Source organism: Poecilia formosa, unplaced genomic scaffold (genome assembly GCF_000485575.1).
Source record: "Poecilia formosa unplaced genomic scaffold, Poecilia_formosa-5.1.2 Scaffold394, whole genome shotgun sequence".
NCBI classification, from domain to species: Eukaryota; Metazoa; Chordata; class Actinopteri; order Cyprinodontiformes; family Poeciliidae; genus Poecilia; species Poecilia formosa.
Window position 1 is genome coordinate 297,015 of NW_006800333.1, and position 17,523 is coordinate 314,537.

A 17,523-nucleotide genomic window follows, 5' to 3' on the forward strand; every position below is an offset into this window, starting at 1 on the left:
TTTTGTCGCATTTCAGAATTACCACTTCGCTGTAATCTGGGATTTGGTGGAACGTCTTTAAAATCTGTTCCAGTAAAAACTCTGCAGTAAATTTACTTCAACTATAAAACAGGATGACTGGTTATAGTTTTATTACTGGTTAAACTCGTAACAGCAGCTGCTCTTCCACACATTCAGTTCCTGAACATTATTTACATGAAAGGATCAAACGGTGGAAACATGCAGCGAACGGACAGAATAAAGTCTAAAGTTCCTGGGAAAAGATCTGGAGGAAGAAACTTTATAACAACCTTTCAGCGCTGAAAGAGATGCCAGGAAAATCTGTTTCTGACCCGACATCAGGAAGGCAAACATGAGCAGCTTCTTAACATCTACTGGGAATTTTAACTGGAGCTCAGATGACTGGACTGGATAACCTGATGTCTGCTGTGAAGCACGGCGGAGGATCTGTGATGCTGTGGCATCATGAGAACTTTGATGTTTCACATCTAAATCTGATCAGAGGATTAGATGTTTGATCAAAAATATGCGCAGATCAACACAATCAATAATTTTTCCATATAAATATCAAATCAAATGGTTGGAAAAGAAGATGAATTTATTTTCCACTCAGCTCAACCCAAACCGCAGCACTTCAACTAGAGCTGGGAAACATGGCGTAAAAATAAAATCTAATCTTTATTCATACCAAATAAAATTTTAAAAACTGGAATTTATTTCTAATATTTTTTCTTTGAGCTGAATTCAAAGTAAACTGAAGCTGTAAAACGGGTTTGTCAGACAAGATGGCGGTTCTTTGTGCTCACATCCTCTGAACTCTGGAACCTTAAACTCTGTGCTGGGAAAAATCCCAGTTTCCCAAAAATTAAATCTCCTAAAACTAAAAAAGTAATAATGGATTTATCACCCAGCCCTCCTGCCTGGACTGCGGGTCTGTTTCCGGGCGAGCTACAGAACCACATCAGAACCCCAGAACAACAGAACCACTCACCACGATGAGGTTCCACATGCGGGCGGCTTCGGCCACCAGCGTGGAGACGCCGCTGCAGCCGGGCATCAGGACGATCTTGATGGGCTCGGTGTAGAGCAGGTCGTACAGCAGCTTGGTGGCCTCCCCCGGGTCACACTGCAAGGACAAAACAAATGCATTTAGATCAGGACCAGAAATAGATGGACAAGAGAAAAGATAAGAGTGACGGAGAGATGGGGGAGAGTGATAAAAAGGAGAAACAAAAGCAGAATGAGGAATGAGAGGGTGAAGATAAAGGGAGCTGGCAGCTGCCTTAAAAACAGCGACATCACAACTGGAAGAAAAACTCTGGAAATAGAAGAAACAGATACAAGACTCACAAACAAGGTGATAAAAATGTAAAAATAAGAAAAACGAGCGTCACATTTTCATCCTGACAGCAGCAATCTTTAATTAAATCCCCCGTCTGACTCCAGATCAGCACACAGAGAGGCAGCCGGCAGACAGAGGTGACCCGACGGGGCGGCGCCGGCCATCACGCACATTTACATCCTCCGTGAAGTCGATTACGACACATCCAGGAAAAGGAAACGTCCCGGCGATCCATCACCGGCGATCGGCTGACAGTCACGGATAAACGGCCGACACGCCGCGCGATCAGAGAGCAAAATCCACTTCAGAGGGACGGCACGTCCACTCACATGACGTCTGAGGCCAAAAAACAGAAAAGGCCCCTGGATGGCCCGGTGCAGGTCCCCAGGAGCCCCCAGGAGCCCCCAGGGGCCCCAGGGCCCCGCGGTTAGCAGCAGGGGGCCTGAGCAGAGTGTGTGGGATCAGTATTCAGCGGCTGGTCGTTCATTAACTCTCAGGCTGCGTCTCATCGCAGACAGTCAAGAAGCCGACAAGCTGTTAGATCATTCTGAGCTCCATTACTGAGAACCAGCTCCCAGTTTAAAGCCCATCTCTCTTCAGCTTTACCATTTAAACAAAATTCAATAAAACTGAAGAATTATCACAATAAGTTAGAAACCGTCCGCTGGATCCAGATGTTCCCGTTAGCTTTTAATCAGACTGGGTCAGGATTCATACTGGAACTGTCCAGGATGAATATTCTTCATCATTTCAACCACAATTCAGTTCTGTGAATACTTTTGGTGGCTGTGCTGAGTTTGAGCCGCATCGCTTCCGGACCAGAGAACATTCACCTGACAACGGATCGCTGCAGCTGCTCATTGTCCAGAAAATCCTCATTTGTGGAGAGAAAGCAGGAGCTGATTGGAAGTGGAGTCGTGACTGTGAATCTGATGAGCGTTTGGATGATCGAGCGAACGCAGGCATGGAGGACCCGACGGCTCCCAGAGGGGAAGCCGAAACATCTGCGCGATCTGGCGATGAGCACAAGTGGCTGCAGTGATCAGCCTGAATTCATGTCTGTCAATGGTGAGCTGTGATTACGCATGGAAGAGCTGGAGTTCATCAGCACACATGGGCCTGAAGGAGCCGCTTCAAACGCTTCAATGAGGCTCTCAGCAAAAACTCAGCAGTTATCAGTGAAAACAGAAAGTCATGAAAAATCATTTCTCTGCTTTAAGAAGGCAGCGCACGTTTCACTGAAGAGCAAATCACATCATCTTGTTTCAATCATCAGATATAAATCTGTTCTCACCTCCAGACCAAAATGTTGGATGTCTTGCATTAAAAAAGTTTTGTTTTAAATAAGCTAAATTTAATAATATAGCCCATTTAAAGCAGTTCAAGTCCTGCTCATCTAAATGAATCAAACGCTCCAAAAAATCTGGAACAAATTTCCAGAAAACTGCAAAACAGCTGAAACACAGAGTTCCTTAAATCCAGACTAATCTGTTCAGAGCTGCTTTTGAAACATAATAAATGAAACATTAATCAATATTTTGATGCCTAATGATGGCACTTGGTAAAATGTAATGTTTTAATTGTTGATGACTTTGTATTTTTGTGTCTTTGAAATATGCTATAAAAATTACATTTATTATATTGTAAACAAAGACATGGCAGCATTTAAGAAAATGAAGCAGGAAAAGAGAAACTTTAGAGAAAATGTTGACAGAAGGTGATGACAGCAGAACCAGATCTGGGATCATAGAACCGTTTTCTGTTCATTCAGATTAAGAAAAGATAAATCCATCCTCGTCTCAACATCCTCCAGTCTCCCTCAGAGGAGTCGCAGGTTTACGTTTCAGTTTAAGGTAAATGTGAGAGTCATCTGCATAACGATGAAATGAGACGCCATGTTTTTAAAGATGGATCCCAGAGGGTCCAGAAACAGACCCCATAAGGAAGTGATGTTGGAGGAAGAGGTTTCCTCCTAATCGGACAGAAACGATTTTACCTGGAAGATTCAAACTTGTTGGAGCTCCAGCACACAGATGTTCTGATCTGCAGCATTAATAAAACCACTTCATGTTCCAACCATTGCCTGGGATCAGCTGGGCTTTCTGCAGCAGCTGCTCTGCATTCTGACTCCATGAACCTGCGTGCGGCCAACATGTTGGTCCGTCTCAAAACATTCTCATTGAAATTTCTCGTCTTTTCGCTGGAAGTTTTCCAGATGAGTTCAACAAAGCTTTTCATTTTTCCCTTAAAGTGAAAGTAATCCCTCTGTGAGGAGGCTGTGACTGAACCCAGATAATCTGATCTCAGAGTAAATATGCTGAAACAAAGCTGCTGGCCTTCCCCTCCGACTGCAGCTGCACATAAAACAAGCTGGGATTCAAGACGCTGCACATGTTCAGGAGAACGGAGGGCAAGTCAGGAAAAACTGATCTGATGGAGCAGGTTCTGGTTCTGCTGGAGGTTTCTTCCTGTTAAACGGGAGTTTTTCCTCTCCACTGTCACCACATGCATGCTGGGTGTGAGGCATTACTGTAAAGTCACGTTACGTTCTCAGCAGGAGGAGTGAAAGCTGCAGGCCGATGACTCCATTATCTGCTGAACAAGAAACGTTTTTAATTTTAATAAACTGATTGATAACTAGAATCATTTAGTGTGACTGGATTAAAAAGACTTCCTTTTTTTCAAAGTGACATTTGTTGTAAGTTGGAGCTACATGAATAAACTGAACTGATGTCTGAACGTCAGATCTGTCGTTTCCTTTTCCTCCATTTTGACAGGTTAAATATTCACAGGTTGGTTTAGTTTGATGTTTAAAATAAGTTCATTTCTCTATTTGGAGCAAACTTAGCTCAGCTCTCTGCTGCAGGTCTCCACATCTGCAGCGGTTCTGTTCGTGTTTCAGAGTCAGGGCTGGAAGGTCAGAGCCGAGTTTCAGGCCCTGACTATAAATTCGTCTGGGTGGGAGTTAAGGCATCTCTGTTTTAGCTTAGCAATTAGCAGAGAAAGTTTCCTCTTGATGAGCAGCAGATGGCAGGAAGAGACACTTTTAAAGCCGCTTCACTTCTCACCAATCCTCACAATCTGAATCCCTTAACTGATTAGTTCAGTTGTGAAACTTCTGAGTCTATATTTAATCGTGGGCTGAGCTGTTTTTAATCACTCGGATAAAAGCATTAATATTAATAAGGATGTTTATGTAAAGTCGGAGCAGAGAGCTTCTCTCAGTCAATCAGCACTGCAGCTGATTCCACTGATTTTCCCGTCTCCTCTTCTGACTTTTCTAAGTGAAAGCAGCAGGAAGCGCGCCTGCAGCCCGGCCCGGCACACAGTTCGGTTCCTCGGAAGCATCGTGTTCAGCGAGGAGCATGCAGATCGACTCGGAGAGCTTTCTAAACACTCCGATTCCCCGAGGTTGTTTGTGTTGTGCGGGCCGGCTGCACGCTGAGGACGAGCTTGTTAGTTTTCTGCTGTTTCAGAGTCTTAACTTCACTCTGATGAGCAGTACTTCAGAGCCCGCGCCAATTATCTTCAAATTATTTCATCAATCCATCACCACCATAGCAGATTACAGGTTTTAATAGCAGCTTGTTTTAATCAGCATTCCAAATGACTCGCTGATTATAACATGTAGAAATGAGAATTTAATCAAGAAGTGCAGCTTCTGGTCCTGTAGAGGTTATTAAAACATCCAAACCAAGACAAACAGCCATTAGCCCTCTACATGTTTAGTCAAGACAATTTTCCTGCGTAAAAAACACATTAACTGCAGACTATTTACATGGAGCCGGAGCAACACGCTCGGCTGCAGAGCTCCAATTTCAAAAAAAGGGTCATTACAGCTGAATGTTTGCAGGGAAAACATAATGACTCACATTAGTCAGAAGAAGCGTTTTACTGGGTGGCAAACCCAATAAGCAGCAAGCGCATTTCTCCTTAAAAGGCTTTAAAACGCCTCAGTCATCACGTCAAAAACAAACGCTCAAATACAGCAACTAAACAACGGGACGCAGAGAGGAGGCGGCCCAAGGTCAAAGGTGAAGGTCACGCCTGGCACATGAGCCCCCACCGGGCCCTGCTGATCCGACAAACGCCTCCAACCAGACAGAAAACCGGACAGACACAGAATCTGGGATAATCAGGACGGGAATGTTCAAGTCCAGTCCAAATGAGCCTCAAAACATCAGAATTTGATCAGAACCTGAACGACTTCCAGCTGCAGGTGATAAAACACATTACACCAGACCAACAAAATCTTTTTAAAACATTATGACCTGCAGAACCACAGAGAGGACGGCCCAGTGCTTGTATCTGGATATTATTGGAATATTAGTGGAAAGTTAAGTGGAAGGAAAAAGTGTGGCAGAAAAAGATGCACAGCAAACATCAGTATCTGCATGTCGACATTGAGACGACATCCAAGCGCCGTCCTGCTTTTCCAGAGATGTTGCAGTGATGACGGTTTGACATGTTGTGCAGCTGTGATGAAAACGAAGCCGACTGGAGAATCCGGCGGTTCGGACCGCAGCTGCAGTCAGAGCTTCACTCCCTCTGTTAGCTTTCTGTCTCTTTATCCTCCTGGAAATTTTAATCTTCAACATTTTGTTTGTAGCATATTAAAGCTTAAGAAGCTCTGTAGCGCCCCCTGTAGGTTGGTATTCACTGCAACAGGAAACCTGTGGACTGAGCTGAATGGAGGAACTGAACCTGAACTGCAGGGCTGCTGATAATTGTCCCGGCATTGATTTGGCCAAAATTAATAATCAATTATTTCTTAATGTTTTCAAATCAAATGTTGGATTTTTCTTTTTGTTCTTCAGCGGGATGTTAAAATATGGATTCATCTGAAGTATTTTTAATAAACGTGGCCTGAGGTAACGGCGCCTCCCTGATGATTAACGGCGCCGCGGAGCCTGAAGCGGCTCGCCGCTCCGTCCTCACGCGGCTCCCGGGGGTCTTCATCGGTTCCACTTCCAGCCCAGCCGGGCCGCTGGCAGCACCTGATGCCGTCCGTGTTTATGCAGCCTGACGCAGCCAATGAGGAGCCGTTCCGACCACAGCAGAGCAGCCGCGTCTTTTCATCCATCCAGGCTGGAACCGTCACACCGTTTTAACCTACTACAGCGTTCTAGAATCAGAAAGCCATAAGTCTATGATCCTGCAGGGTTTTCCAGCAGGACCAGGATCACAGGTTCTGGAAAACCTCCCCAAACCTCCAGCCTCATCTCTGTTCAGTGCTGAGGTGAATATCCTGCCTCATAGCAACCAGTTTAAATAAACTCCTCTGGTTCATTTAAGAGCCCAGCCAGGATCGTCTCAGACGTGCCTGGTGAAAATCAGCCTGGTGAAAATCAGCCTGGTGAAAATCAGCCTGGTCAAAATCAGCCTGGTCAAAATCAGCCTGGTGAAAATCAGCCTGGCGAAAATCAGCCTGGTCAAAATCAGCCTGGTCAAAATCAGCCTGATGAAAATCAGCCTGGTGAAAATCAGCCTGATGAAAATCAGCCTGGTCAAAATCAGCCTGGTCAAAATCAGCCTGGTCAAAATCAGCCTGGTCAAAATCAGCCTGGTCAAAATCAGCCTGGTCAAAATCAGCCTCTTGTTCCAGAAGGTCTGGACCCTCAGCTGTTGAGAGATGATCATTTCCTGGAGAAATGAACTCTGGGTAAAATCTGACCCATCGATTCAAACCCCAACAATCGTTAAAGTTTGGCTGTGACATTTGTAATGCACCAGTTTCACCATTAAAATAAGCTATGAAGTTTACTGGACATTAATGGGAAATCAGACTGACTGACTGAACCCTGTGAGGATTAGAGCTGAAACATCCAACAATAAAATGTCTTAAACATTCCTCTGTCGCTCATTTGGAGGCGTGACTTTGTTCACTTCCTCTGCTGAATTTGCTAAAGTACAATACTATATGGGCAGATTATAATTTAAAAACAGAACAGAAACATCATCATCGTTCACAACTCAAGCTCAATGGGAGAAATCCCACATGGAGAGCTGAAGGGAAATGAGAATCAAGCAGAACTGCAAAGAAAGCTAAAGGCTGTGAGAACTTCCTACGGAGATTTTTCCCAAACATGAGCAGCAGCCATTGTATTTATATGAGCATGGAAATCCACACTGATGTCAAACTTGGACATTTAATTCATGGTTGATTCTGGTTTACGTCCCAACAGTCTGAAACTTTCTCTAATTAAACTCACAATCCAATCAAACGACGAGATGGAGACAGGAAGGAGTCCTGATTCAGGGGCCGGGGCCAGGGGGGCCGGGGCCCCAAGGCGATCTGTGTCACGGATGCTGACTAAACGAAGAGTCGGACGTGAAGGAAGCACCTTGTTCCTCCATCTCTCTGCATCTCCACTGTCTCACTCATCATCACTGTTAATAATTGATCAAAGTTTGCAGTCTCTGCTTTGATATATCCATGGCAACGGCTCTGTGTGGAGAGCGAGCGAACGCAGCTCGTGTGTGTGTGTGTGTGTGTGTGTTGGGATCACAGAAGGCTGTAAATAGTCTGACGCTGTCACCAGAATAACCGTAGAAACGCGGCGCTCTGCTACCACAGGGTATCTGCATCCATTTAAGAGGACAGGCTGGGATTAAGCGTGAGCTTCATGAATATTGGATGATGTTGAACAAGCTCCACACTCTCAGCCTTTAATGGTCACAAAATACTCTGTGTGGGTGTGTTTTCCATCACTCCTGTTTGCTAAAAACAAGCCAGACTCTAATGCGTCTTTCACTCAGACAAAAAGGAGGAAGAAAAGTTTTTAACCCTTCAACATGAAACCAGGTAAACATGGATTCAACAAACACGGATATGTGGAGAGCTAATTAACCTAAAGGGTTCATTAAACAGGGAATCAGCTGCTCTCACTGGAAGCAGCATCTCTCTGATGTTTCAGCTCTTTCCTCTGTTCAGATTCATTCCTTCAGCCACAGGCGGAGCAGCAGCCATGTTCCCCAATCCCCGGAAATCTCCACCACCTTTGTCTTTATTTTAATGGCAGCTCAATGTGAAGCAGCACATTTAATCAGAGGACACACACACTCACACACTCACACACACGCACACCACATTTCATCTGTTTAGCATTTGATTGGAAAGAACAAGGTGGAACAGGATGCCGCGTCCTCCCAGCATCTCCTGTATGAATTTGCACACATATTGTCACAGAGCCGGAGCCTTGTTTGTTAACGCCGTTCGCTTCGAGAGTGTTGCCATGCCAACCCTCCCGCTCTCCCTGTCACACACACACTAACACACACTCCTCTCCCTCCCTGCTCTGCTGTTTAACAGGATTCCAATGCAGAGCTGCGTGCACCAATCAGAAAAAAGCTCGTAGCGGATTTCTAACCAGTGCCGGCGCCGTTAACCGTTTGCTGCCTTGGCCTGCAGCTCTCCAGGCATCTGTCCCGCAGCATGATGGGTAACAAGCCTGGGCAGAGCGGGGGGGAGGGGGAGGCTGGGCATTAGGCTGCTTTTTAATGCAGCTGCTCTCATTCTGCTGCTCACAAAACGCCTCAAACTTTCAGGAAGAGCAGCACCAAGGTCCAAACCCAGAGAGAATCAGCGCCTCGGGGGAAACGCCACTTGGGGTCGCATACTTCATTTATAGGGGCCGATAATGGTGACATTTTTAAAATACCAACATGATTAATGATTGATGAGCAACAAGCGGGAGGTGGGTTTGCTCAATTACAGCGATCCGGCCCAGCAGGGGGCGGCAGCAGGGTTCACCGTCTGAACTGTGACCTTTCAGGAGCCACCAGGGTTCCTGCTCCTCCAGCTTCACATCCAATTCTTTTCCAGATGCTAATTTTAACATTCATAAGTGGATTTGTGACTTCAGTGTCACTTTCTCTCAATATTTGCACCACCTTTAATTTTTTACTGATATAAATGTTAAGCTATTCCCCAAAACTAGAAATGGATTTAAGTTTAGACGTTTTCATGAAGCTGCAGGAGTGAGCATGTGCAGATGAGCTCCACAGCACGGCGAGACACTCAACAAAACGCTTCATAATTCTCACCGACTCGGCTGCAGGGAGCCGGGTTGGCTTCAACCCACTTCCACCACAGACACCACCAAGATGGCGCCTCTGGACGCACGTTTTGTAAAAGTGTAATAAGTCAAATATTAATAGAGTGAATCTGTACTTGAGATCCAGATGAAATGGGTAAAAATGCATTAAGATATTCGTATAGTCATAAGATTTTGTAAAGATGAATTTAAGACAAAAACAAATTTTGAATGGTTGCAAAATGTGTTGATTTAAATAAACACGCTTTTATTTTCTTACTCTGAGATCAGATATTTAGATATTTAGGTCAAAAATTAGTGATCGTTTTATTTAGGAGAAAAATGTGGGGCTAAAAAACAAGCTAACATGTCAAACTGGTTTATTTTGGTGTTTGAGTGATTAAAAACTTGAACCAACAGAGTAGAAGGTTTTTTAAAACTATTATTGATTCACTATTGGCTCCCATCTGTCCAACCATTACAAAACCTTCTAAAAATTAATTTGTCATTAATTGCTTCCATGAATAGTTTTATTTTTGGAAAGCTTCCCCCATACCGGACCGGATCAGGTGAGACTTTTCTAACGTGTAGGAGCCCTGCAGGGAGCAGCTCCCTCACAAACACAACTCCTGCAAAACTGGACAAAAACGTGCAAAAGGAGGCAGCGGGTCAGATGTGACGGCACATGTCAGCTCAGGACATGACAGGAGGAGAGCGGAGAGCCAACAGGAGGCTGCTGCTCCCTCAGTGACAACACACTGCACTTAAGAGCAGCGCACCTCCTCTGCTCTCCTGCACATCCACTCACCATGCTGTCGTAGTGGATGAGCTCCAGCTCGTAGTCCGGCAGGATGTCGCTCCTGTTGTTCACCAGGTCCAGAGCCATCTGAGCGGACGGCATGCACGCCTGGCCGCCCGGCCAGCCGCCGCTCATGGGGAACAGCGCTCCGATGTACAGCTTCTTCTTCCCTGCAGACGGCCGAGGCCAGAGGAGAAGGAGGATGAGAGCAGAGCGGAGGAGCGCGGCATGTCCGCGGGACGCGCGGCTCACACGGGGAGGGCATGGGGACGCCAGCAGCATGGTTCAAGGTGAGCCGAACCGAGCCGAGCCGAGCCGCAGCGGGGGCGAGCCAGGCGCAGGTTAGGAGGCTTCAGAGCCGGATCTGGGGTTGGGGGGAGTCAACACGTGTCCGGAGCAGGACGGAGTTTGGCGGAATGATGCGCGGCTGCCGCTTTGACTGAACGACCTGATCAGCTTATGGCTCTGCTGGGGGGAACATGGTGATGTTTCCCAGACAAAGTCAGACCCGGTTCATCCTGTTCGCCTCCAAACGAGTCGAGCTGAAAACAAACCCAGGTTCTGGTTCTCATCTCTGGACGGTTCCGACTCCGCGCATCCTCAGACTCCGCTTAAAAAAAGAAAAAGAAAAGAAACGAAAAAACGCGATCTGTGTTGAAAATAGAGCAGCGCGTTTTCCGTCCTCACGACTTTTTCTTTTTCTACGCAGAATGAAAAAATGCTGCGATGCGAAGCGAAGCGCGGTTCGGACGCGGGTTTGGAGTCCGCGCAGAGGACGTCGGGTCGGGTCAGAGGAGCGCGGAGCGGCGGCCGCAGATGGAGAAAACAGATGGAGCGCGAAGCGGCGGAGAGGCACTCATTTCCCCCCCGGGTTTTTTTTTAACGCCGCCGTTTTCCAGGAGATGAAACGGGTTAGCAGGCAGGCAGGCAGGCGGTGGAGCTGCGACTGATCCACTGCAGCACCGGCTGGCAGAGTGAGAGGAGAGGGGGAGTGAGGAAGAGGAGCGGGAGGGGGAGGAGGGAGGAGGGAGGGAGGCTCTTTCTCTGATGAATTACTCACTTCAGGTTGTTTAAAGGTGATAGATTATCACATCATTTCCTGAGCTTTTAATGAAATGTCTGAAATCCTCCCATCAAAATGCAGGAGGCCTGTTATTCCTGCTGGAGGCCATCGATGTTTTTATTCTTACTGGATTGTTTTTATGTTCTCAATTAGTTTCATCTCTTCTAACAGCTCAGTTTCATTAATTATTTTTTGTTTTTATGCAGCATTTAATGTTCATTATCTCTGTTTGGTTACTGGAATAGAAATAAATCAGTCAATTCTGACGGGAAGAAACTTTTTTTGCTGGCAAAGATCAAATGACTACAAGATTTTAGAAACTTCACAACAAATATATTTTTATATCATCACATAAGAAATTACATTTATTGATAGTAACACCATTGATTTCACTACTTAGAGAACAAGCAGGAGTCACGTGATTCTTCATGTTCCCTCCTGAAAGCTGCTGTCTCCGTTTTATTGAGAAAAACGGACTTAGAGCTAAGAGAGCGTTTTGTTTTCAACTAAACTTTGTTTGCTTCTCTCAGCTGGAATCATAATTCATGTCGGATGAAAATGTAACTTCTAAATGTGGCGCATTTCTCCCTGCGCTGGTTCCAAAGCACAACGCTAACACAGCTAAACGGGATTTTAAATACAGAAACGATTCTATTTTTAAGGATCATTCGACATCAAATTAAGTTATTCCAACATTTTCAGCCCAGTGTCATCACTGGTGTCATCACATCATAACATAATTTCTCTACTAATTTTAATCTGTCAGACACCTGGACTTTGACTGGACCGTTGCAGAAGCTTTAGGTTCTGTTGGGATGATTGTTCAGGTGAAGCTGCAGTGAAACACTGAACTTCAACGATGTGTCTGGTTCCTGAGGCTGTACAACCCACATCACCACTCCGCCATCACCGTGCTTGGCAGATGGCGTGTTTGGTTTGGTTTTCTCCCAACATGGCGCTGAAACATCTCCACTCCTCCGATGTTCCAGATGTTTGCTAGCTTCATTTGAGCTGCCATGTTGGTTTAAACACATTTCATGACCTTTAACCTGCTGAGTCTGGTGGAGCTCGGAGGTTTTCAGTCCTCAGGAGGAATTTAGTGTCATGTTCACTACTGGTGAATATTTTATGTATATTTTGGAAATGGTTTTCAGCCGTTTCCTGGTCAGTGAGCAGCAGAAATCGTTTCCCTGTTTGCTCAGACAGAAATCACCAGGAGGTCCCGACACCTGAACCCAGAGGAAATACAGATTTATCCTTTTAGCTTCATGTTTATTTAAAACCGACGGCAGCCTGCAACCTGATGGTGTTTCTGCACATTTTGAGGTCAGATTAAAATAATTTAGAACCGATTAAAGCTCAGATTATTATTATTATTATTGTTGTTAAGAGGGTGGACCAAAGCCTTCAGGTAGGCCGGGCGATATGGACTTAAAGTTTTATCACAATATTTTGTGGTTTTATTGTGATAACAATAATGATAAAAACTATTTTTTGTTTTTTAGGTCACTAATGCTGCCTGAATAAAAATCAGCACAAAAACTGCTCTTGAAAAACATTCAGAAAATCCTCATTCAGGACACCAGTCACACAGAGAAGTGTGATTTACTGCACACAGTAAATGACATTTAGTTATATTTAAAAAATGTTTGATGCTCTTATTGATCAGTGGAAAAAAATAGTAAAACTAAAAATCCCAACAATATGCGATTTTTAAAGAGCATTAATTGGATTTTACTGTGACAATGAAAATGAAAATTGAAAAATTTATCATGATAAAAGATGAATGACTGGATGAAAGCCCTGCCCTGCCTGGCGCTTTTCTTTGTGAGGTAATCAGCAGTAAGGAGGCTGATTGGACGATTCTCTGGGCTGTTGGCAGCAGATGAACGTCGGTGTGAACAACTGGAGGAGTGTGTGTGACACCGGCTGAGAGGCTGAGCGACCCGGGAAGACGGGAGGAGAGGAGCGGAGAGGCCGAGTGGAAATCTGGAACCATGAATCCACAACGCCCCGCAGCCATACACCAGCTTGCCTGTTTGGAGCTTTATGGCACCTCATTATTTTTTCAGCAGCACTATGAGCCAAAACACACCTCCAGGCTGCGTTTGACCAAAAAACAGAGTGATGGAGTGCTGCATGACATGAGCTATAATGCAACAGCCCTGCAACAAATTATCCTTCATGAAGGTTTTGACGCCAGTGGAGGAGCCAGTTCCAGGTCAGATTTCTGGGACGAAACGCAGGAAATTCAACTGTTTTCACTCTAAATGTGGAAATCTGAGGATTTTACTGAAAATCACAGAATTATCTTTACAGTTTTGGCTGTAAAAGCTGCTGACATGCAAACATAGTTTAGCTGAGTTAATGTTGGGCCCGGCGCTGCTTCTGGGCCGTGAATCAATACGAAGCAGCTCTGATCCGTTAGCAGCTCCACTGATTCATGTTTCAGCTCCGCCTCGTCTCCATGAAACTCACAAACCGCTTCGACAAAAAACAAAAGAATAACGGTTCAATCACAGCTGGGTGTGTCTGCCCTCTTCTCTGGCTGCCAGGCCCGGCTCACATGTAGGCCAGGTTGGTGCTGAGGAGCAGCAGGAACAGTGAGCTGTTCCCGGTCGGCACACACTCCGGATCCCTGACCCACAAACAGGTTCTGAACCGGCCCTTTAAATCGGAGCCGTCACAGCTGCTTCATTCCTGCTCTGCTCTAAAATTAGCAGCTAGTTTGTCTTTAGACAAGACGAAACTGCAGAGAATTCAGGTTTTGATTTGGATCAGTGCAGTGGAGACAGACTGCAGCTTTAATAAAGTGGTTCTGTTCAGGCTGGGTCCCCGATCAGCCTTCAGGGGTCAGAGGTCACCACGCCATAGAAGAAACCGTCTCTCTGCACATTCCAGCTTCTCTCTGAACAAACTAACTACTGACAAACCCAGATACTCATTTTTGGTCTTATTAGAGGTTTTTGGAGAATTTGAGGTAAAAAGTTTGGTGTAACTTTCCTCAACGAGCAGCGCTGACCTGATGAGGCCGACAGCCCCCTCTGCTGCAGCACCCGCTGCCGTCACACTGCTTCACTCCTTCACCTGCGCTCTTCTCACTGAACGCTACAATGTCATCTGCAAACATCCTAATCCATCCAGACTCACTCCTAACGCTTAAATTTATACGTTAATATTTCCTTTAAGTTTCATTTTAATTCATCTCCACTTTAGCCCAGAAAAAAATCCTGTTTTCTGCCAAACTGTTAAGTTTGATGTTTTTCTTAGATTCATAAGAAAATGTGTTAAATTATGTCTGAGTGATGTCAGTGGAGCATTTCTGTGAAAATGGTTCAGGTGGGAATAAAACTGAGCCAAAAAAAGCAGCAAAAATACAAAAAATAAATATTTAAAAAACGTTGTAGAATTATGAGCACATCAGTTTATAAGGAGTCTGTCTGCTCAAATGAGAAACATGAAGGAATGGAGTATTTTCTGACCTACATTAGAGTTAACTTAAACATGTTTTTGCAGCAGGAAGCTGAAGGCGCTTTGTGAGGACTTCCTGGTTCACAGGTTGATTAGCGGCTGATTTCCGGCTGGATCCTCCAGCAGAACCATCTGACCTCCTTTCCTCTTTACGAAGCTGAAATAAACTCCATGATGATGACGGCTGCTGCTCTTTCTGCAGCTCCTCTCTTACTGCTCTAATTACAGCGAAGCTCCTTTTGTAAAATTACTTATTGCACCGATCGAGTCGACCATTATGACTCCAGTCTAAATTAAAAATTCTCCGTAGTTGAGCGGTGGAATGGGGCCATTATGTAACCCTGGTTCATTACCCGGGTCTCATTATGTGGATGTGTGTGTAGCAGAGAGCCAATCAGATCCAGCTGCTAACAAGCCTCACAGGCCGACCGGCGCCGCCATCATCTCTGCCTTCCTCCTCCTCCTCTTCCTCCCGCCACCCTGTGACCCTCCAACGATCCATCAATTATTCAGCCCTGAACTTTACCTGCTGCCTGCAGCCGACAGCAGAAGCAACAGTGCAGCATTAGCGGCCCTCATGGTGGCCAGGGGCCCATTAGCGGCGGCCCGGTCTGAAGATGCAACAGCAGCTGCATCGAGCTGCATCGCTGCCTTAATGAGCTGCTTTGACCCGACATGTGTTCCTGTCTGCGGCTCGCGTTAATCAGCCGGATTCCTCTGGAAGGAAACGATTCTAGCGGTGCAGAGGTTCTGCTGGAGCACGTGTTGTTCTGACAGAGATCCAAATCAGAGAGAAAAACCTCTGACAAATCATGTTGTGTAAAAATCAATGTTGCTCTTGCCCAAGATGCTGATATTTATAGATGTGAGGTTTGTGCAGCGAGCTGCAGCAGAAACATCCAGTTATGCAGATATGAGGCGGCAAACAGCAAATCTGCATCAGCTCAGACTTTCCCTGTCAGATCAGGAGGCAAATTCAGATCTTACTGGGATCTACAGCCAGAGACATTTCAGGTACTGAGCTGGAAAACATGCTGACCTGCATCACCTGGAACGATCCTGTCCTGTAAATCACCTGGCAGATGGTTTGCGTTTCTCTGCTGCAGGTTTTGGCTGGTTTTCTTAAAATCACTTGGATTTACATTTATGCTATTTTTACATCAAATATATTTAAATGTAATAATTTTGCATTTAGTTCAGTTAATATAAGGAGTAATAGTTTAAACTTTTAAAAATCTTGTCTGAAATGTAAATAGTCATAAAAACTGAGTATTAAAACAAGATTAGCATAAAAAAGTTTAAAGAATGTAAAAAAAGAAAAAAGTATCAGATTTTCTACTGGTGAAAATTTAAGTCAAAAATATTTGGATTAGACGTTTTCAAACAAACTAAAGTGTTTTATTTGGTTTCTCTAAAGCGGCTTCCCCTCCCCCACCTGTTGCTGTGAGGAGCAGGTAGGTTGTGCTGTAGCATATTAGCATGGTACATTTGAAAGTTTTTGCAAATTTTCAGACTGTAAAGGTAAAACTGTAATCATTTTAAGATATTGCATTTTTCAAAACCCCTGAAGTTTTGAGTCCAGACTAAACGCTAAACACCTCGCAGGTTTTTCTCCAGTAAGGGAAGCTAAAATGTTTAGCATTTTTACAAAGTTAGCAAAAATGCTCATGTGCAAAACAAAACATTTGTTAGCGGATTAGCATAAGCGTGGTCAAAGAAAATAGATGGAAAATACCATTTAAAATGTTACAAGTTTTATTTTTTTATGATATCATTGCTGAATATAATAAAGTATAAATTCCTGTGAGATTTCAGAGAGGACAGAGCAGGATCCTCCTCCCCCACTAGTTGCTGCAGCCAGTCTGGTTTGTATTGCATCCCTGAATATTTACCGTTTTACTGATGATGTTTAATTTCTATTAGATTGAAATCACTGAATCTAAATCTATGGACACCAGAGAGTCGGCCAAAGACCAGATTAATACATATTCTGTGGAAAATGACCGTTTGCAGAAAAACAACATTTTGTTTTTCAGCTCTTTATTGAGTTGGGAGCTAAAAGCTGAAGTTCACCAGTTAAATACGAGCTGTGAAAAAGTATTTACCCGCTTACAGATTTATCCTGCTGTGCAGCTTCAGTGTTTCGGATCAAATAAATGATGAAAAGCCTCCAGTGTGGCTGAAATCAAGAATTGTGCAGAGCAGAGTGGGTCTGAATTCCTCCACAGTGATGAAGGATTCACTAAGCAGAACAACTACATCATTTCCTTTTCACATAGTTTAGTTTCCTCCGGTGACTTACAGCTTTTTGCTTTATTTTCCTTTTCTTTGCAGCATGTTCAGATTTGTTTTGCAATCTGAAACATCAAAGTATGAAACAAATCTGAGCTGCAGACGTTTTCACCTCAACCTGAACTCTGACTCGGTTTTTGCCTCCAGGAATGTTTCCGACCTTTTCTTCATAAAAAGGAAAAAGTTCTGCTTTATTTCAGGAAAGGACTCAGTTATTCCTTATGTTTCTACATGCGATTCTCAAACATGGATTTTAATTAATCAATTTAATCATCTAGTAACCAGACGGCATCGTTGAAACGGATCAAATCTGAGTTCAACAATAGTTTAACTGATCTTGGAATTAAACCAGCACCAGTTTAGCTCCTCATTTCTAGAATGTTCTGATGATACTGGAAGGTTCTGATGGTTCTAGAAGGTTCTGGTGGTTCTGGGAGGTTCTGATGGTTCTAGAAGGTTCTGGTGGTTCTGGGAGGTTCTGATGGTTCTAGAAGGTTCTGGTGGTTCTGGGAGGTTCTGA

At 44.5% G+C, this 17,523-nt stretch overlaps 1 protein-coding gene and 1 long non-coding RNA gene across 2 annotated transcripts in view; one reads left to right on the forward strand and one right to left on the reverse strand.

Annotated features, from left to right (window-relative positions):
- gabbr1a (gamma-aminobutyric acid (GABA) B receptor, 1a) overlaps window positions 1-17,523 on the reverse strand; it is a 93,802-nt gene that overhangs the window by 54,693 nt on the left and 21,586 nt on the right. Inside the window, exons 7-8 of the mRNA XM_007576011.2 lie at window positions 10,187-10,347; window positions 992-1,126 (exon numbers count right to left, since the gene is read on the reverse strand). Coding sequence (XP_007576073.1) covers window positions 992-1,126; window positions 10,187-10,347 — 296 coding nt within the window. The remainder of the gene's footprint in view (window positions 1-991; window positions 1,127-10,186; window positions 10,348-17,523) is intronic.
- On the forward strand, window positions 2,211-12,912 carry LOC107833475 (uncharacterized). Its single transcript, XR_001659219.1, has 3 exons — window positions 2,211-2,223; window positions 6,482-6,487; window positions 12,835-12,912. It is a non-coding gene; the product is annotated as an uncharacterized LOC107833475 (long non-coding RNA).